General features: G+C 37.5%; 1 protein-coding gene across 3 annotated transcripts in view; it reads left to right on the forward strand.

Annotated features, from left to right (window-relative positions):
* Positions 1 to 21,797, forward strand: part of LOC129773126 (fructose-bisphosphate aldolase-like) — a 609,238-nt gene that overhangs the window by 557,292 nt on the left and 30,149 nt on the right. For 2 of the 3 annotated variants that reach the window (XM_055776692.1, XM_055776689.1), the window contains exons 1-3: positions 9,523 to 9,673; positions 16,951 to 17,110; positions 19,402 to 19,645. In XM_055776692.1, coding sequence (XP_055632667.1) covers positions 16,976 to 17,110; positions 19,402 to 19,645 — 379 coding nt within the window. In that variant the 5' untranslated portion in view covers positions 9,523 to 9,673; positions 16,951 to 16,975. Of the gene's footprint in view, positions 1 to 9,522; positions 9,674 to 16,950; positions 17,111 to 19,401; positions 19,646 to 21,797 lie in introns of those variants that run through there. The other variant, XM_055776691.1, reaches the window with a different exon arrangement.

Below are 21,797 nucleotides of genomic sequence, written 5' to 3' on the forward strand. Positions count from 1 at the left end.
GTTACTTTTTGATCCAAAAACTTGTTTCAATAGTCTTAAAATTGCTTTCAAAACAGGCTATTGAAATCACCAATCGGTATATAAGCGAGCGCCGCTCGGAAATCCACTCAGTTCTAATTGAACAGCGATTGGAGCATGTTGTCGCTGTTGTGGTGAAGCTCTTCGTTTATCATGAAAGCGCGGATGAACGGTGTCACCAAGAGCCTGTTTGTGCACCTTAGGCCAGACATGAATCCATCAAGAGGAGAGTGATGCCACAAACGGTTCCCCGGGAAGATCTCGAAGCAGCCGCTACACACATACACATACACGCGTGGAATTCTTTCCGTTTGGATGCCATTCAGCATCGAGAAAGATCCGGAAAATAATCTACCAGTTCCTCTGGGAATTTGAAAATACATTCATGTGAAAGAGTTTATTTCAATGTTTTCTATCCATGTAACACTGTGACCAAATATGTTTCAATCAAGTGGGCTTCCAGTATCGAGGAAAATGTGGAAATATCTAATCGTTACTGAAAATAATCTGCCAGTTCCTCTGGGAATTTAAAAATACATTCATGTGAAAGAGTTTATTTTAATGTTTTCTATCCATGTAACACTGTGATCAAATACATTTGGTTTTGTGATTTTTCAATCAATCGCAATTAACAGGATAGCTTCTGAAGATTATTCTTCCCCATCAGTAGGATATTTCCGTATCCAATATTGTATGCGCCCGCAATCGATTATTGCTCAGTCGCCGAAAGTTCCGAGCTCAGAGAGTTCATTCCCCTCTAGTTTGCCTTCCAAATTGCCATCGTAAACCACGCCTTCTCTCGATTCAATCACTCACAAAAAGCATACTTAAGCGATATTCTGGTGGTGAGACGCATTCATTTCTTTGTGTGGACACCGACTGGACAACATCGTTGCTGGACGAGCTGGACGGCGAGGGATCGAGTGCCTTTCTCAAGGCAAGAGGGTGGAGGTGGTAGCGCTGGAGTAGATTAGAGTTTTCAAAGGGCCTTTCTCAAGGCTAGAGACGAATGAACTGCAAAAGTTTAAAGTCTCTATTATTTAGGCGAACCAGCCCAGGAGGCTGAAAGCCTCTCAAAAAAAGAATAAAAAAAAAGTCTCTATTATACAATACCTTACCTTACCTGAGACGCATTCATTTTTCGTGAGGACATCGACAAGACAACATCGTTGCTGAGGATGCTGGACGGCGAAGGATCGAGATCTGCCCTGAAACGCAAGCAGTTTGTTTGAAACTGTGAGGGAGCGCAGAGAAGCCGATCCTTCAGGAGAAGAGAAGGTGACCATCGAAGCAGCCGCTACACACACACATACACGCACGGAATTCTTTCCGTTTGGATGCCATTCAGCATCGAGAAAGATCCGGAAAATAATCTGCCAGTTCCTCTGGGAATTTAAAATTACATTCATGTGAAAGAGTTTATTTTGATGTTTTCTATCCATGTAACACTGTGACCAAATATGTTTCAATCAAGTGCTATTAACAGATGTTTATCGAGTTAGCATTAACCACTGGTGGGCTTCCAGTATCGAGGAAAATGTGCAAATATCTAATCGTTACTGAAAATAATCTGCCAGTTCCTCTGGGAATTTAAAATTACATTCATGTGAAAGAGTTTATTTCAATGTTTTCTATCCATGTAACACTGTGACCAAATACATTTGGTTTTGTGATTTTTCAATCAATCGCAATTAACAGGATAGCTTCTGAAGATTATTCTTCCCCATCAGTAGGATATTTTCGTATCCAATATTGGATGCATAAAACCTTGTACCTCCAACGTAACGCTCTCGTTTTCGAAGTCCCCCAAATATTCATTTATTCATTCATTCAGAATGGATTCAGATTCAACTTCAAACAAAGGATCACTGAATCAACGATAGTCCTACGTCACCATTGCAGTTATACCATAGATATAACCCACTTTCTGTTTTTCGATTTGTTTTTCAGTTTACATCGATTTCAATCTCACCAAAGACCACCTAACATTTTTTTCAAACTTCAGTACAAATTCTGACAGAGACAGAACTAGTGGCAGTTACTGAGGAGATGTACTGTAACCAGTGGCTCATAGGAACACTGAACTAGATGTTGACATCAATTCCAGGCGAAATTTTGTCTTTTAGAACTGGCATGTTGTTGAATTTCCAATAATGCTTATATAATGCAATTCACGTATTTAAAAAAACCACTCCTTGACGGCACAAAACTATTGACCTGGAAAACGGTCACTGTCAGTGTAACATATGATAAAAAGGTAACTAATATAAGCATATAAGCTTATAAACATTCCCTTTCGAACAAAAATACCTTCCACTACGTTAAGAAACGATGGCCCTAATACGTTTAAACATTTCCATACAGTCACTATAAAACCATGGCACCCAACGTGTCAAAGGAAAGACGACACTTCTTTAGAATGAGTAGATAAATTGGAAAAAAGGTTTGGATTTTTCAAAGATCGATTCTTTGATACCGATTTAATCAGTGGATCGATCCCTACGCCGTTTGGAAAATCGATTCGAGAAGATCGATCTTTTTATAAAGATAGCCCAATCCCAATGTCAGCGCGGTCATCGAATTTTCAACTGTTGAGAAAGTGAATCCTAGGGAGATTCGACGTTGTTTACAGGCTGTTTTTTGTGACTGTGGGTCTACTGTGATTCGATGGGTAATAAAATTTCGTGGTTGCCAACCTGGAAACGCCATAATTGTTGACAAAACACGCAGCGGACATCCAATCACTGCCCAGACGCAAAATCGTCGAAAATTTTATGCAAAATTAGCCGCCGAATCGCTCAACAGCGAGTTTGTCGTCTCAGAGGCAACCTGGCGCCAATAATCTTGCAACACAACAAAACTTGTCCACACACTTCACGTGCAACTGAAGAAGCTCTGAAAACCCTGAGGTTTGAATCAATTCCACACTCTCCGTATTCTCCTGACCTTGCGCTCTCCTAATATTGATTTTTTTCCTCTTCTCAAGAGATACCTTAACCCTTTATAAGGCCGTGGAAACTAGTCAACGAATCGACTCCAACTTCAGAGAACATAATCCTTACATGTGGAAGAACACATATTTTCCTTTGATAAAAAATTAACTATTGTAACCAGAGCTATGCATAGTCATAGGCAACTGAGGATAGTCAGCTTCTTCTTCTTTCTTTGTTTTTAAGAGGCTTTAAACTTTGCAGTTCATTCGCCTCTAGTAGTCAGCTGACTATCTGACTGACTATATCCGTAGTCAGTTAGTAATGACTTTTAGCTTCTCCACGCAGTTTCTCCGCGAAAACGACTAAACGATCAGTCGGGCGTTTAGTCGCTATCTCCCTCTACCGACTCAACTATATCATTTCATTCTTCTCAGTCCAATTGTCCTCATTGCATTTTGAAGCGACTTCCCCCAGAACGAATTCGTTCCTCTCTTTGCCTCTCCCATGTACGTGTGCATGCATCGATGCTCGAGTTCAACGTGGTTTGACATACGCTACAGGTGAGCTAGATTATTTTGTATCGTACAAGAAAATTACTCACACGTATAAAAGAGCGTGCAGTATGTGTGCGCTATTTTGTTCGTTATTTACTAATCCTAACGCGAGGACCTTTCTAGCACACTCGATGAATGTCTATCTTCGTTGATTTTAATTCACGATGGGTAGACAATAAACCGTCCGTTGATGAGGTATTTTTTTTGCATCAGAAATCATGTTTTCGTTCCTCTTTATATGGACGTAAAAATAAGATTGCGTAAGCTGGTATAAAATTAGTATCAGGGGGAAATGGAAGTTTGGATTGAAGTCAGTTGATTGAAGAGGCAGATTTTTATTCATTAAACGCGTCGGTTAAAATAACCAATGACTGGACTTGTTCACCAGTTATCCTCGCTAGTCAACACTAGTCAAGTCACTTTTTGTTGACTGCTGAAGCAGTTCTATTCGAAGCGAAGCTACGGAGAGTAGAGTCGGTCTTCATTTTTCACCATCGAAGATTTCGGGCCCTGTCATATACTATTGTCGGCTGATAAGATATTTTCACATACAGTTTGCGACTTTAGCACTTTGACGGCCATGGTGTTTTGGTCAAAAAGTTCGTAAAAACCTGGAGGGCCCAATGGTTGACTCTTATACTAGATGGTGCCAGGGAACCCGTCTAGCATAAAATTTCATCCCCATCTGCCATATAAGGGTAAAAACTACCCGTGTGCAGTACTGCACACGCGGCCCCAACTCAAAGTAAACGAGTAAAATATCGATAAAAATCTTAATAAAACAATTTATTTTTTCGAAATTACATTTTTTATAACATTATTTCAAACTCGTAAAATGTCTTCTATTAAAACAATCCAGACATAAAAACTTTTCGGAGCATTTCGGGCAGTGATAAATTGTAATTGGTAGAATAATACAAGCAATGATGCCAAACTATGATATCGAAGTGTCCTACTATGTATTGAGGCCAGTGGAAAACGAAAAACACATTATTTTTAACGTAAAACTTGTATTGAAGTCAGGGATGCCAGGTTTGAAGACATGTCTCCATTTTGAAGACATTTGACTTACTGTGAAGACATTTGATTTTGTGAAGACATTTTGAAGACATCATGAAATATGTGAAAACATTTCGGTATGAAAGCGTATGTGAATTTTTGAGCGATATTATTTTCAAGAATTTCAAACGATTGACCGGAAAGATCGTCAAAAGAAGTAGGGCGTTTGTATCTGTGTCGTTCGATCGCTTTTTTATCACTGTCACTAGTTTACTTTCGTTCTTAGTAATCAACAAAGACTATTGTCTCGGTTTTTTAGTGTTCAACTAGCAATATTCACACCTCGGATAAACCTCAATGGTTACCTCAACCTCAACAACGAGAGACCTCTAATGGCTCTAGAAGACATTAGTTCATTTCCACTAGAAAATTTGAATGAATATGACATTGTATTTTTATTAATTTGGACCTGTATTATACAATAGATTAACCTTTCAAATGACCACTTCACCAAACGAAGGTTTTCCGGTTACACACAGTTTCATTAATCAGTTTTATGAGTATAGTTTGAGCTACAACCAAAACTTCAAAACTGAAATAAACAAATTGAGTTATCACGGTTCCGTTTTTCTGGAAAAACCGGGGCGATATTCACTCAATCAACGGTAGATCAGGCTAATTATCATTTCTAAACTCATGAAATTTAGTTCGCAGTTGTAAAATATATTCTTTGTTCACATTTATTGAAATAAACTTCAATGTGAAGACATTTTTACGTACCATGTGGATACATTTGAAATAATCACCTGATACCCTGAGTAGAGCGCACACGTTTGAAACTTTGGAAGATTTCGCGTGTGCAGTGCTGCACTCATGGCCCCAGCGAAATATTTTTTGAGTGCAGTACGACACTCATGGCCGTCTAAGTGTTAAAGAAGAAGTACCTTTTATTTCTCCCGTGAATTGAAATATATAAATTCCATACAAATAAAAAAAGCCCAACGATATCAATGCTAGGGTATGATAGCTGTCTATGAACAGTTAGCGACTGAGCCGTTCATCAAAGTGAACTGTTTTGCCAATCTCTAGTCACTCATATGGGCGACGAACATATTAAATAGCTCGTATTTGACGTCCAAAACGTGTTTGTTCAATCATATTTGGATGCTGATCAATCGATAATGATCGGTAGAAGTAACATGCATGATTTCTTCTTGCAAGTGCTTATATTCTATGCTATGATTGGTGCTATGTAAAATATTGATTTGTTCTCTTCAAACATCTTTCAAGTTTCATTAAACCAATAAAAAGGTCAGGGGAATTCCTCCCATTTCCCCTGTTCTTTCACCATAAGGAACATGTCCATTTCCTGTGCCCCATACTGCCCATGATTGCATAGGAGACGTAATCGACAACACCATTAGTGTTGGGAAAACGCATTTTTGTTGTTTTTTGGCCTACAAGCATAGCCATGCAAATTTCCGATGAAATTATCTGTCCAGTTGAAGGATATGATCGGCATAAAGAGGGCCTAGGTGATTTTGCGGACTATAACGTATGTTTTGCATTTGGAAAATGCTTGCGTCTATTTATGCGGACAATCAATCGTTTCAATGAACATTTGTCCGCATAGCTAGACGTAATCACCAGGTTGCTCTGTTTGTAGCGTTAGTATGTTCAATTCCGATAATAGTCAAAACGTCTCTGTCGGTAGTTTCAGTTGTTATCGGATAAAATCAAAAAGGTTTGGAAGAAATTTAGTGAAATGTCTGGGAAAGGTGCTCTGGATTTGTTGCGAGTCTACTAGTACTTTTTTCCCGAATACTCTGGGATATGATAAGAACAGCAGGTTCGTGTTTTTTCAATTAATTGAATTTGTAAAGGCAATCTGCAATGTCGGTAATTTTAGCAACATGATTTACCGATATCACGATCAATCGCATAAAGATGGTGGAGTGACTTACTCCAACGATATGAGTAAATGCTGAGTATGTGGAATAATTCAATATTGCATCCGAGGAGTTATAATGCTAAGAACCAATATTATTTTAATTTTACTACTGATCTGATTGTTTTATTATCTACTTGAAGATTCAAATGCAGAAATTTAGGTAATTATAACATTAAAAAACATAATTGCACACAATTGTACAGAAAACAGTAATTATATTCGTCTATTAGGAAACACTAAGTAATAAGACACTATCGTGACAGACATGTTTGGATTCTACAAAGAATGTGATTCAAATGTAGATTTAGCTTATAGCACATAATACAGGTCGGACTCGATTATCCGGGATTCGATTATCCGGAATTTTAGACTCGATTATCCGGAGTATTTTATTTTTGATTTTCGGAAAGTTTGTATAATAATTCATCATTGAATAGCTAACAAGGGTATCAAAAGAAAGGGCATAACTAGTAAAACACAGTTATTTAGGAAAATGCAAATCCAAGATTGCGGCCACTACAAAATGGCGGATTTCATATTTTCTCAGAACCCCATCAATATGGGTATCAAATGAAAGAGCTTGACTAGTAGAATACAGTTATTTATGAAAAATTCAAATCCAAAATGGCCATCACCACAAAATGGCGCCATGTATATTTTTTTTCACAACCCCATCAATATGGGTATTAAAAGAAAGGGCTTCACTAGTAGAATACAGTCATCTATGAAAAATGCAAATCCAAAATGGCCGCGCCCGCAAGATGACGCCATGTATATTTTTTTCACAACCCCATCAATATGGGTATCAAATGAAAGGGCTTGACTAGTAGAATACAGTCATTTATGAAAAATGCAAATCTAAGATGGCGGCCACTAAAAAATTACGGATTAAATATTTTCTCAGAACCCTATCAATATGAGTATCTAATGAAAGGGATCGACTAGAAGAATACAGTTATTTATGAAAAATTCAAATCCAAAATGGCCACCACCACAAAATGGCGCAATGTATATTTTTTCACAACCCCATCAATATGGGTATCAAACTAAAGGGCTTGACTAATAGAATACAGTTTTTTATGAAAAATGCAAATCTAAGATGGCGGCCACTACAAAATGGCGAATTTCCTATTTTCTCAGAACCCCATCAATATGGGCATAAATTGAAAAGGCTTGACTGATAGAACATAGTTATTTATGAAAAATGCCCAAAAAATGTATCAAAAATAAAGTTCTCAACTAGTAGAACATAGCAGATATTGAAAAATCCAATTTCAAGATGACCGCAGTCCCCAAACAACTAATTACTTTTTGAATGGTTTCATTCAGCTTGACCTGTTTCAATGTATGTTTGAATGTTTGTTGGGTTGACCCACATTAATAAAAAATTGGCCCCGTTCCTGTTGAATGATTGATTTGAAATTTGGAACATACATTTAATTCTACTGTCATTATAAAACTGCGTATTCCATGATCTTGAAAAATTCAATTTGGCCGCCGCAAAAAAAAAAATGGCTGAATGGCTTGATTTGCAGACTACATTACACTATGAACAACATAAATTCGAAAAGGTCGCCGCCACAAAATGGTCGACTATGTAGTTTTTGCCCCTCAATATTGGTATCAAATGAAATGATTCGACTAATAGAATACAGTACAGATCGGACTTGATTATATGTGATTCGATTTTATACAATTTTAGACTCGATTATATTCAGTTTGGAAAAAAATATTTTTTTATATTTCTAATATGGCTTATTTCATGAAGAAATGTAACCTTTCAACGTTAAGGTGAAGTTTAAGTGGCTATCACATGTACAGTGGGGTAAAATCGTGATTTTTGAAGATTTTGCATGAATTTTAAACAGGAATTGTTTATATCGATATTGCAGCAAAATTAGGAAACATAGAAGTTGTGTGTCAAAGAACAAATTGTGGAGCGGTTAAAGAACTTCATTTTAATTGATAGAAACAATCTAGTTTAATATAATTTTTTTGGAGAAAATTAATAATAACACATTAAAAATTTTTAACTATTAAGTGTTTCACATCCAAAATGTTATTAAAAATCACTAGTTTAGTTGTTCCACTACTATGTCCTGTACTAAATTTTCTCATCTTTCAAATGAAAGCATCAGAATCGTCCTCCGTAGCGTACTTTTTAATGTAGAGCCAGTTTGAAGCAACAGAGTCCGAAACAAAATAAAAGTTCTGTAATTCTGTCATTGTTGAAATTCGAACATATGCGTAGGAGGATTTTTTTCATCAAATATGATCGTCTATCACCTCCTGAGAGAATCTGGATAAATTATGTTTTTTCATGTGAGAAAGGTGTTTTCTGACTTCAAGGGGATAATTCAAGAATCATATTCCTCTTTTATTTTCAAAAACCGAAAAATACATGCAAAAAAAAACAAATAAAGAAAAAAAATTTTTTGACTCGATTATCCGGAGGATTCGATTATCCGGAGTGAAAAAAAATTAATACTCCGGATAATCGAGTCCGACCTGTACTGACAATTGTTGATTTTCGAACGAAGTATGAACGCTGTATGAAACTACGTCTGTTATGCGGACAAACAGTGATTTTTCGGAAACGTTTTTTCAAAATTGCTCAAATGTTTTCGAACAAAAAATGTTTGTTTGCATGTTGAGCAAACGTATTACATTGTGTAGAATGCGAAGCAGCGAAAAAGTCGCTTTTGTTTATTTTGTCGTTTACGTCTCCTATACAAACATGGGCAGCATACCACTACAATTTTCGTTTTTCGAAGAATATTGTAGCTCAACTACCAAACAAGCAGGTGACCACTTTGGCCCACGTAACCACTTTGCTCCCACTACCCCTACTAGATGGGGAAGGGAAGAAACATTGAAGCTCTAGGTTTCATTTTCACCTTCACTCATATCGGCCAGCACCAGAAGCTTTCCATCACACGATATAAACTTTCGTAACACCCGTCACAGCTCGCGCTACCATTTCACCCCACCAGATGTCACCGTCCTAACGCAGCCAGCAGTTACCGAAGCGTAACCGTCAGCGAGTTGCACCATTTGGCCGCTAGTTATCGTCAGCGATTTGTCATCCACGACCTTCATTCGACCTTGGGCGCTCCGCTCCGACTCGAAATACTGTTCGCCTTCGGTCGACTCAGTTATATTGTGTGTGCACGCCTTCCAGTAAAGGTCGTACGATTTTGCTCTCGTTTTGGTGACTTGTAAGTAGACTACTTACTTCCTTTAACTTTGTGAATATAGATTTCATTTGTGGTGAACATTAGTTTATGAAATATGTAATACGTTTTTTCGGTGAATAATTGGTAGAGTGTTGCGATCATTCAACCGGAAATCGATGCGAATGTTCCATTATCTCGTTTGTGATGTAACTGGGAAAACTACAATTGATCGAATAGTGTGGCTATAGTTTTGTCTGCAACTATTGTGTGATGGAATTGTTTATGTCACCTGGAACTCAGTGTTGATGGTGGAAATTTTCGGTGGTATCCAGTGATAATTGCGATTTACATCGTTAAGTAATCTGACATTGTTTTAACCTTCACTAGCACAGGCTGATCTCGTATGTTGAAACCCGCGCGGTGGGTGGGTGGCGCTGGGAGAGTGTCCCCACTTTAACTTCCAGCTTGCGGGTGGGTGTCATCGAACTTACCATTCGTATGACCTTTGAACATCGTCGGTACACCTTTCAGAGTGTTTGGCTAAGTTTTTCAAACAATATTGAAATGATTAGAATTCTGATGGAAAGTTAAATCTTTCAATGTGTCGGAAAAACCTTTCGTATGGACCACCAAATGGATTCTGCGCAGTCATGAGAATCATGTGGAGAATTATCGCGTAACTTCGGAAAAGAACCTATCTGCTTTGATCGATTCTCTTTATTGACTTTCTCTTTCGTTAATAACTCAGCGGTGAAAGTATTTCCCCGTTTATCAAACGATGTGACAAAACTGGCGCAAAATCGGTTTGCAAGGAGGTGGTTATCGAAAGAGAGAGTCAGTGAAGAGAATCGATCAAAGCAGATAGGTCCCTTTCAAAAGTTACGCGAGAATTATTGTTTCGGCATAGAGGAATCAATTTTTTGTACATCCGTATTCGGGGATGTTTTGTGACCAGACACAAAACTTTCCATTTTGTACTGATTCGTTTTTGTACCAAAATATTTACTGATAAGCTTTATTCGTATTTTTGGATCGTATGGACGAGCCTTCTGCTGACAGACGAAAACGTAACCAAGCGAAAATACGTTAGAGAGATAGCAGAAGTTACGACCTCCTTGGGTCAACTTTAATTACGCTTTTGGATTTTCGGACGCTCTTCATTTCTATGCCAGAATATTTCTTATCTCTTATTTAACAAACATTACTGTACTGATAGGGCCAAATCGGAGATGGCAGTACATTCAAGAACTTTGATCATGACGTTGTGTTTTCAGCATTTCAGCCAGCTCACACGGGGCACTCTGTAACACATCACGTAATCATCAGAATTCTTGATAGAATGTGCGATTTTGTTGGAAAAACACGTTTGTTACATTTTCAGCCTCAAACAAATATCTTTTGGTGCGTTCAAGCAAATTTGTCCTTGAGTGTGACCCATCGTAGGATGGGTTCACAATTAAGACGCAGGTCCGTCACAGGCTTCTGCGCACATATTGGGAATTCTTTGGGTACATGTGATACAATGTGTGTCTTGAATGTCAAACAAAGTGCATTTCTTTGCTCTCAGCGAAATAAAACGTTTCAATTGGTATAGGTGATTGATTTGAAACACAACTTGTGCTTTTCATGATGTGTTTGCCAAAGCACTTTGGATTGTCGTATTTCCTATACTACAAACTATAGATATTCTGGTTACGTAAGCACAGCTGAGCACAATACATGGGCAGATAAAATATTGAATGAATGATTACGTATCGCATGCATTTCACTTTCACTTGCAATGATGGCGACGTTTTATAGTTAACGTTGCCAAAACATGTGATTCTCGTTGACTAGGTTTAAAAATAGTTTGTTTACTACCGGTTTTCCAACGTATTATCTGCTATAACAAACTGACTTCAATGTTTCAGAAAGATTGCGCGTCAAAAACAGTTTTTCTCTGTGTTCATGGCTCTTATTAGTTCGATTTAGGATTGTTGGAATTATACAAAAGTATTATTCCCACAAATTACCAACATTGTGGACGGATGCTTTCCTCTACCGCACTTAGAGGTATATTTTGTTTGTACCTAGAATTTCAAATAGTGCACAGAAAAATTTCCAAGACACTATCCGACATTCAGATGACCTTGGCAGTTATACGCATCTTAAAAATTTACGATATGAGTCATTCATATCTTCAATAGCCCCTCACTGCATTTGAAAAAAAACTTTACATTTATTTTTATACGCAGAAAAGATTTTATGAACTAACATTTTCGACTGACGGACATTTTTAACATTTTGGTTTGTTGTTTGATTCCTATCCAAACTGTTTGTACTGCATACAGAGGAAGTGGCGCTTTCAATTCATAGTGCGATGAAGCATACAATTTATTCGACAAACAGTAATTGTAGTGTGGCTCAAACATCTGATTTTGTCCTTCGGATAACTATCTCAATGACTCATAGTAGAACAAGGTAGAAGAAGGTAGCAGCTGGTCATGTGACTAGAATGCCCGTGACAGTATTTATTTATTGCTTTATGGATTTTTATTGATCAGAAATCATCATCTGATTGGATTGAAATTTGACACATAGCCTGGTTCCTCATAGCCAAACATTATTGGAATACTATTTGAAAAGGGCCACAGTTTTTTCTTATATTTTTACAAAAAATTCTTACTCAAAAGTTATAAGACCTACAAAATTTTAATCAAAGAAATAAGAGACGAATGAACTCTCAGAGTTTAAAGTCTCTCTAATTCAATACCTTCCTTCCTTCCTAATCAAAGAGTAAAATGTATGAAATTGTTTAAATTTTCATGGGAAAATATCTAAAACTGAAAACAAATACACTAATAAAAATATTTTGAAAAATGTAATTAATTTTTCTCAAAATCTCAAGTTCTCAAAAAAAAAATTCAATGACTAGCCCATACTTTATGTTCTCGACAAAATTTAAAATCTTATTACAATGTGGACTTTTGACGCAAATATCAACTTTCTACCTTTTGAAGTTTCTGGAATACAGTGGAACCTCGATTATCCGCGAAAGCGAGTTCCATAGTAATTCTACGGACTTTATCAGTTAGTGGTAGGCTTTTGCTCTTTTGTTTTTGTCATAACTTTCACATTATTTGACTACTGGTGTACACGACCTTACGGATGGATAGTTGAATGGTTTCTATATTGATAAAACATAGTTATCTTGCTGAAATATATTGTTTGCATCTCTTTTTTAGTCATTAATTGCGTTATTCGCAATTTTCGTAATCCGCGGTAACCTAGCCAGACTATTCCGCGGATAATCGAGGTTCTACTTTATATGGCATTTTTTGCATGGAGACTCCTGAATAAATAATGTTTTACCCGTAACATTTTTGTGTCACAGATCTCGCGTTTGAAATGTTCTTAACATGTTTCTAAATAGAAAAAAGTTTCTAAAATATATCAATCGTGATAATTCACACATGAAAATGATACGAGTAAAAAATTAATTGTAATTTTACAAAGAAAACATGAAAAGGCTGTTGTTAGAAAACCTTTTTTCTAGTAGCAGTGCCCTTTTTCTGAAGTATGGATGACTTGTTGGTATTCGTATGGACTCTTCATACAACTTTTATCAAAATTTAAAAAAATACGTTTTTGAGGAAAATGAATTTTCTAAATCTTTTTTTCCAAAAATTTTATTTTTCAATATTTGTTTGATATTTTTTTTAATGAGAACTAGAACAATTTCGAAGATTTCATTCTCTGACCAAGATTTTGAAGGTCTTATAGTTTTTGAGCCAGAGTTTTTTTTTCAACTTTTTTTCGAAAAGTTTTACCCTAAAAACTATAAGACCTACTCAATTTTTGTCAAAAAACAAAATTTAGGAAATTATTTAAATTTCAAAATGTGGAACAAATTTTGAAAAATGAAATAAAAGATTTAGTATAGTCCATACGAATACCAACAAGTCATCCATACATCAGAAGAAGGGCACTGCTGCTAGAAAAGAGTTTTTCTAACAACAGCTTTTTCATGTTAAAAATCTTAATCTTTTCAAATTAAAAAAAAAATCTTGCTGGAAAAAAAATATTTTGAAAATCAAAATTATTTTTTCTCGCAAACGTATTTTTTTTAAATTCTGAAACATAATGCGTGAATAGCCCATACAGCTACCAACAAGTCATCCTTACATTGGAAGAAGGACACTGCTACAGGAAAAAACTTTTTCTAACAACAACTTGTTCATGTTTTTTTTTGTGAAATTACTATTAATTTTCTACTCGTAAAATTTTTGTGTAAATTATCGTGAATGATATGATCTGCATTTTTCTCTATTTATAAACATGTTAAGAACATATCAAACGAAATAATTTACACTTTCTAAGCCTCAATACGTTACTTTCTTGCTTTTAAATTATTATTATGCCCTAAAGGTGTTCTGACAGGGTCTGACGAAACCTGTGATTAATTTTAGATTTTGCCTAGTTTAGATATAGAGGTATCATTTCTGCAACACTGAAAGCTTCCCAAAGCATTGAATTTGTTCTTGTCAAGTTCATCTGAGTCAAATTTTTGTAGTAGATTCAATAAATTTTCAAAATTAGTTAAAATTTTACTGTAAAATTGAGTTTTTCGTCATGTTCAGACTGGTCGGCTGGACAGACTGGACATCCTGTTGATCTTTTTATAATTTTAGCGCTTTGCTCTTTTAATAAAGAGTTCGACTTAAGTGCTTTTTTTGCATACGTATATTCGTGCTTGTTGTGCTTGTCTCACTCAGCAAATCGTCTACAGGAGCTCTTTACAGTCGTCTATCCTAATCGCAACGCACATGGTTATGCCGGTTGGCAACGAAAAACGCCGATATGCACTCGAAGCTGCTAGTAGCGACGAAACATAAATACAACGTTGTCCAAATAAAAAAATCGACAGCGAAAGATAACACACCTCCAACACATCAACACACACACTTTGTTCTTGACAAACGTGTTTTGCTCGTTTGGGTCTTTTATCCGTATCTCGGCGCGGCACCAAATGGAATGAAACTGGTTTCATTATACATTCTTTCGCGCTTATTCCTTCTTCGGGTCGTTCAATCGCGACACAAATAAGTCGCAGACAGAACTCTATGCGGGTCAGCGGAATATTTCAAAAGTAGAGAGAACTTACTTTTCCACGAACGGATCAGGTAGCCGTTAATCGAATATTTTTCATTCACACGAATATAATTTCTGTCATACAAATTTGTAAAGAAGTATGTTATAGAAAACCGAGCCCGCTTTAACATGATATGTAAATAAATGTTTGATTCAATTTAGAAAATCTGTGAGAGATTACAATGCCCCTAAAATTAAAATGAACAAATATCGCAATTGAAATACAGTAAGTTAAGTTTACTGTGGTTGCTCCGGATAAACAAAAAGGCGAAAAAAAGATGTTTTATTTCGTATACTCAGATAACTCGTTTCTTCTTATTTGTGGTTTAATATACCTTCCTCCCGTGTTGATTTTTGATTCACGAAATACGTGACTGCGCCATCATCATTCGTGGTTACGTCATCGAACGTTGCATGTCCCCCTCTATTCCGCGCGGCATATGACCTAAGATGGTTCAAGTCACAGTATTCCCGAAGGTCATTAGATGAGATTTGGGGTCGTGTTATCGAATATGTTATCGACTCGGGTATCAAATAGAGTCCTTTATTCAGAGCGGCGAATGACGTGAGATAGCAAAGTTTTTCACATTATTGTGGATGCCACCCTACTTTTCAGCTCCTATTTGAAACCCGAGTCGATAACATATGAGGACGCGACTTCATTTGAGGGGCTTAGAATGAAAGGAGTGTAAGTGATTTGATCGATTTCTCTACATCGACTCTCTCTTTGGGTCATAACTTAGCTACAAATACATTCCCAGCTGTATTTACCAATGTGGAAAATAGGTCAGAACCTCATCTATCGGATTTTACAGCAAACTTAAATTGGAAAGTTTTTGCAGTTTTGCAGAGTTATTAACTAAATAAAAAGTTGATGAAGAGAAATCGATCAAGTCACTTACACCCCTTGCATTCTGAGCCCCTCAATTCTCATCTAAGTGACAAACTATAGTCACGCCATTCACCTACGGGAACACCTTGACTCATATCACGTCATTCGCCGCCTGGAATAAAGGGGAGGAGCTAATAAGTAACAGTCCCCGCACACTGCAGACTTTTTTTCAGCCGATAGTTTGGTCGGGTTGGGTTACTAGTGCGCACACCAAACCAACCAAACAGTCGGGTTAGTAAAAAGTGCGCACACTAGCCGGTCGGTCGAATATTCTCGAAAGATTGTATTTAATTTGTGTTTGACAACGGAGAAGAGAACGGTGTAAGAAAAATTAAAAAGAGAGTCAGAGAGCATTGGGTGCATCCCATTCTCAGTGATTGGCACGGCACGTATGTCAGATGTCAAAATTGAGAGCGAATTGAGCTGTCGGCCGATCAACACTCGTCGTGTGTGCGTAGATCGATGCTAGCCAGTACTGATTAAACGGACGGCCGATAGTTGACCGACCGAATAGTTTAAATGCAATCGGGAAGCCCATCAAACTTTTATATTGGCCGGTACTGAATCGGGGTAGTGTGCGCATATGCATATCGCTCCGTACTGATTAAAGGTAATATTATATTATCAGGCACGTAGCGTAACCGGCACGACACGTTTCATGCAAGACAAATATTATTGCGTATGTTTCAAATGTGTATGCGTATATATAGCGGAACGGCTCCGGGCATACACAGCACGCTTCAGACAAATGCATGAAGGAATTCTCGAAAAGAATATTTTGCCGGTGCCGGGCACGAACTACATGGTTGAGTAGCACCCATGTAGTTCGTGGTGTGGGTGCGTTCGTCGCTCTTCGGCACGACATCGGTTCAATCACCAGTAGCATTTCTTCGCTCCGTCTGCGCTGCCGGTCCGTACAGAGAAGTTGCTATGCCTGATGATATGAATACATCATGTATTTGTCTGCCGGTGTCGGTATTTGCCGTTTACGCTACGTGCCTGATAATATAAAACGGCCTTAAGTCTTCCAATCTATCGGCCGACAAAAGTCTGCAGTCTGCGAGGGCTCTAAGGAGATTTCCAGAACAAAGCGAGAAACTTTGCTATCCCTCGTCACTCGCGGTGCGGAATAAAGAGGATTATCTTTTTTAGTGGAGACACATTTGCGTTATGTCTCCTTGCAGCGACACCTACCGTTAATCACCGAAAGTTGTTACAAGATGTAGAATACCGTCGCTGCAATTTATATTCCCACATTTTCAAAATTACGGAATAATAACCAAATCATCTGTTTTAGATATCCAAATCTCAACCCAAACATCATGACTACCTACTTCAACTACCCACCAAAGGATGTCCAGGAGGAGCTGGCTCGCATTGCCAAAGCCATCGTCGCCCCGGGCAAGGGTATTTTGGCTGCCGATGAATCGACTGCCACTTGTGGCAAGCGTTTCGCTGTAAGTACATTAGAGTTATACTAGATGTTAACTGCTCATGTTTGTATAGGAGACGTAAGCGACAAAATGAACAAAATCGACTTTTTCGCCGTTTTGCATCCTACGCAATGTAATACGTTTGCTCAACATGCAAACAAACATTTTTTGTTCGAAAACATTTGAGCAATTCTGAAAAAACGTTTCCGAAAAATCACTGTCCACATAACAGACATAGTTCCATACAGCTTTCATACATCGTTCGAAAATCAACAATTATAAGTATCATGTGCTATTAGCTAAATCTACATTTGAATCACATTCTTTGTAGAATCCAAACATGTCTGTCACGATAGTGTCTTATTACTTAGTGTTTCCTAATAGATGAATATAAAAAACCATTAAAACACTGCTCATCTAATTACTATTTTTCGTACACTGTACTGAACAATGAACAAAGAGAAGCAATTGTGTTTTTTAGGGTTATTACTACCTAAATGTCTGCATTCGAATATTCAAGTAGATAATGAAACAATTAGATCAGTAGTAAAATTTAAATAATATTGGTTCCTAGCATTATAACTCCTCGGATTCGACATCGAATTATTCTACATACTCAGCATTTACTCATACTGTTGGTGTAAGTCACTCCACCATCTTTAGGCGATTGATCGTGATATCGGTTGATATTGTGATGTTGCAAATCACCAACATTGCGGATTCAATTAATTGAAAAACACGAACCTGCTGTTCTTATCATATCCCAAAGAGGGGAAAATAGTACTTTTCCAGACACAAAAATAAGAGAGTTCGCAGTACACAAGATTCGACTAGATTATTTAGCTGAATATAGAAGCGGTCTTATTTATAACTACAGAGCATAATAGTTATTCGTACAATTACTTTCCTGAGAAGAAGTAATCGATAATCAATCAACAAGAACATTCATATTCATTCCATCATGTAGTGTAGTGAGTCATGCAGGATGAACCCATAATACCAAGTTGATACTTCATAACATACAGAACCCAGGCCGTCTTCGAGAAGGCCAGATTTTTTGGGTTGTTGTTGAAGATGTCTAATGTATTTCATTCATTGACATCTCCTTAAACTGTCTCTTGTGCTGAATTTTTTTTTTGTTTCCGGATTCCCGCTCAAAGTGATCCCACACATTTTCTACGAGATTACTGATCGGTGATACGAGAGTGTGATTGTTTATGGGATGAAAACATCAATTCTTTGATTAGAATGAACTTTTGAAAGATAAATATGAATACACTGAATGAAACAACAATCTTACATTACATCAAAATATTCAATAGGCATAATGTCCAGTTGAAACGCCAAACCGAATGGTATATTTCTAAGAATTTTTGATGCGAGTAAAATCTATACGCATAATATCTCCAGAGTATTAAATATTCAGGGACAAATGACCATCGGGTACCTTGTCAATAATTACTAAGCAATAAATTAAAGAAATGAATTCGAAATTAATTATACACATGTGTCCAAATAATTCCTTAAAATAATAATAAGATAACAATTAAAAAGCTAACGGATGCATTCAGGAAAAATAACTAAGTTCGATGAAAAAAACCACAAAAGATAATTCGATGGACTAAATTTTCCTCGAATGCTACATTTATTGGGTCTTCTTAAAAAAATAGTCGACGACCTGCCGATCAGCCTTACGATCGTTGACCGGAACCCTAGCCATGATAGATGAAAAAGATAATTGTCAGCATGTTCTTCCGATTTTTCGTGGCCAAACAGAGAAGCAGTTGATCGCCAAACTGCTTCTCTGTTTGGCCTCAAAATTATTGGAGTAGATCCTCCGTTTGTGGGGGACTTTGGTACTTCGTCTAGCTGCCATTTCTGGGTGATTGCCAGCTACTCAAACACAGCCGGCCTAGACTGACGCTTCGGCATAAAAATATCTTTAAAATATCTTGCTTTTGCTGCACTTTACGGTTGCGCTGCACTGTCAGACAATCAGAGCCAGGCTTCCTTTCGACGCTCTCGCCGTTCTCCTGAAGAAAGAGGTCGTTGTAAATGCCGGATCGGCTATATCCGGCGTTGTTTCACAGTTTTCGTTTCGTTCATCACCAACCGAAATTAGTCCTTTTTCCAATGAATACGTTACTGTATGAAAATTCAGTACAGAAAATATTTGTTTTTTTTTTATTTTCTCATTTGGCTTTTGCCATCTGGCTATAAAAAAAAGGTTGTGTGAATTTTTTTCCCGAATTAGTAAATATCACCGATACTATAGATTTGACTCATGTAAATCATGCAAATTATCTCGTTCACAGGACATCGGCGTTGAGAACAACGAGGACAATCGCCGCCAGTACCGTCAGCTGTTGTTCACCGCCGACGACCGCCTGTCGGAGAACATCTCCGGTGTGATTCTGTTCCACGAAACCCTGTACCAAAAGGCCGATGACGGAACTCCGCTGGTCGATCTGCTGAAGAAGAAAGGCATTCTGGCCGGTATCAAGGTTGACAAGGGTGTTGTCGATCTGTACGGCTCGGAGGGCGAATGCACCACTCAGGGTAAGTTCTGCTCGCTGCAGGCGAGTACATAGTTTTATGTTACGCTTTAATGTAATTGAGAAAATATTGATCGGTTGATGATGTGCTGGAAAACGCTCGAATGGCAAAAACAGATTATTCGCAATGGGATTACAACAAGCAAAGTGTTTCACAAGTTTCACTCCTCACTTTTGTGTGTGAAAAATGGAACAGCACTGGTTATCATGCGAGTGTGATAAACAGAATTTCTATTTTCAACTCGCGTTCAGAACAGATTGGCGATTCATTAAGATGGAATAATCGTAAACAACACAATACCATCTTATTTTTGAACACATGGATCAAATGTTTGGAGCTACTTGCTACTACTACTGTTGCGTAGGGATTCACTGTCCATTCATTCATTACAGCGAAGCTGTCCATGCATAGTCCTCCGGACTATAAACCACACCAAACAGTAAATTTTCGGGATAAATTTGCAGCTTCCATATTGCTTGTGGCTGCTCATCGAACCAAGTGCCATTCATCGTCAAAGACAATAATATAATTTCGATAGAACAAAAAAAACATGTTTAACAGTGATTCGATTTTGAAACTAAAGTTCAAAGATTTGTAAGCGTTGCTCGTTTATGGTTCTTTCCATGATAAAATTGTAATGAAGACTTTACATATTTAATTTTGACACATGGCGCGAACCAACTATCATTAGTGCTTGTGACAGAATTTAGAGCCTATGACGGAAATTAGTGCCGCATCCTATCCCGATTCTTACGTGGATTTTAGGTGATCTGGTTTTTTTACTCGGATTTTCCAAATGTCGCGGATTTTTTAATTAACGCGGTTTTTACGCGGAACTTCTAATTAACGCGGTTTTTCACGAGGTACGTATGTCTCGCGTAAAAATCCTGGGTGAATACAGCAGGGCACGCAAAGTCATATTCAACTAAGGGTAGTCAGGGTTTTCGTAGCTATCTCATATAGGTTTTCGTAGCTATCTCCTCTACGATGTTCCATGTTCAATTCGTTCTTCACCGTCAAATAAACTTCAAGGCACATTGAAACGATTCCCCTCAGAATGAATTCGTTTCTCTCTCTCATGTATGCATGTATTGAGGTTTGAGTTCACGGTGGGTAAACAACGGAGCCATCCATTAATGGCGTAACTACTTTTGACGTAGAACTACGTCTTTCAGAAAAGGTGACTTTGCACACCAATGGAATCGGAAATTCTCTAAGATTCCTTTGATGTACTATACAATACAATCCACTAATGCCCAAACAGTTTAAATTAATGAAAACTGGAAGCATTCACATTTTCCCATACATTTGTTATGTCGATTTGTGTGCATTCCCGAACAGAGCTGTCAATAAGGAGCCCTCTGTATCGAGGTGCGCTACGACAAAGAAGAGCAGCATACGAGATTTTTTTTCGCTAGTGCGAATATGGAATAGTATTCAGAATTTTGGAATATAGAACTTAACAACTTTCCATTAAGGAAAGGGTTTTAAAAAACTTAAACTAAACTTATGCACAGGAGTTTCGAAGTAATTACTACTCGCGTTGATGGTCAGAACTGAACTGATTTATTAAGAATATTTCAAAGCCTGTCTGCCCTGTCAGCCTAAAATTGATTACGTTGCACCGACGACACGTTGGCGGTGTCAAGTACCGCGTCTGCATTCCGGCCGGTGCCACTGGATATTGCTGAGAGTGTTCGCGTGTTCGATCCTGCTGACCACGCTTTCCCGCTGTATGCTGTTGATGATGGAATTATAGGTGATAATGTTGCTGAGTCTGAAGATCCAATTTCGGTCGGGACTGCTAAATTGGTTTCGCGCTTAACTTAGATATACACTGCATTTTTTTAGATGAACATATATTTCATGAAAGTATACTTTCAAATTCCAGCAGGGTAACCTTACTGTTGAATGTTGTGGGGTTCGATCACATCTCAAGCCGAATATAGGAGCAAAAAGGTTCATAGTTTGTGATCGATATCTGAGTGGGAGGGAGAAAGTCTGATGCGAGTTGAACCAAACAAACGAGAAGTGCTGATAGCTTTCGACTCTACTCAAATCTTTCGAGTCTACTTAAGTAATGAAAAATTAAATAGCTAAAATATATTACAAAAATTTTGATGCATTCTAAAATAATATCCGAAGTGATAAACGA

The sequence above is a fragment of the Toxorhynchites rutilus genome, chromosome 3 (assembly GCF_029784135.1).
Source record: "Toxorhynchites rutilus septentrionalis strain SRP chromosome 3, ASM2978413v1, whole genome shotgun sequence".
In the NCBI taxonomy this organism is placed as follows: domain Eukaryota; kingdom Metazoa; phylum Arthropoda; class Insecta; order Diptera; family Culicidae; genus Toxorhynchites; species Toxorhynchites rutilus.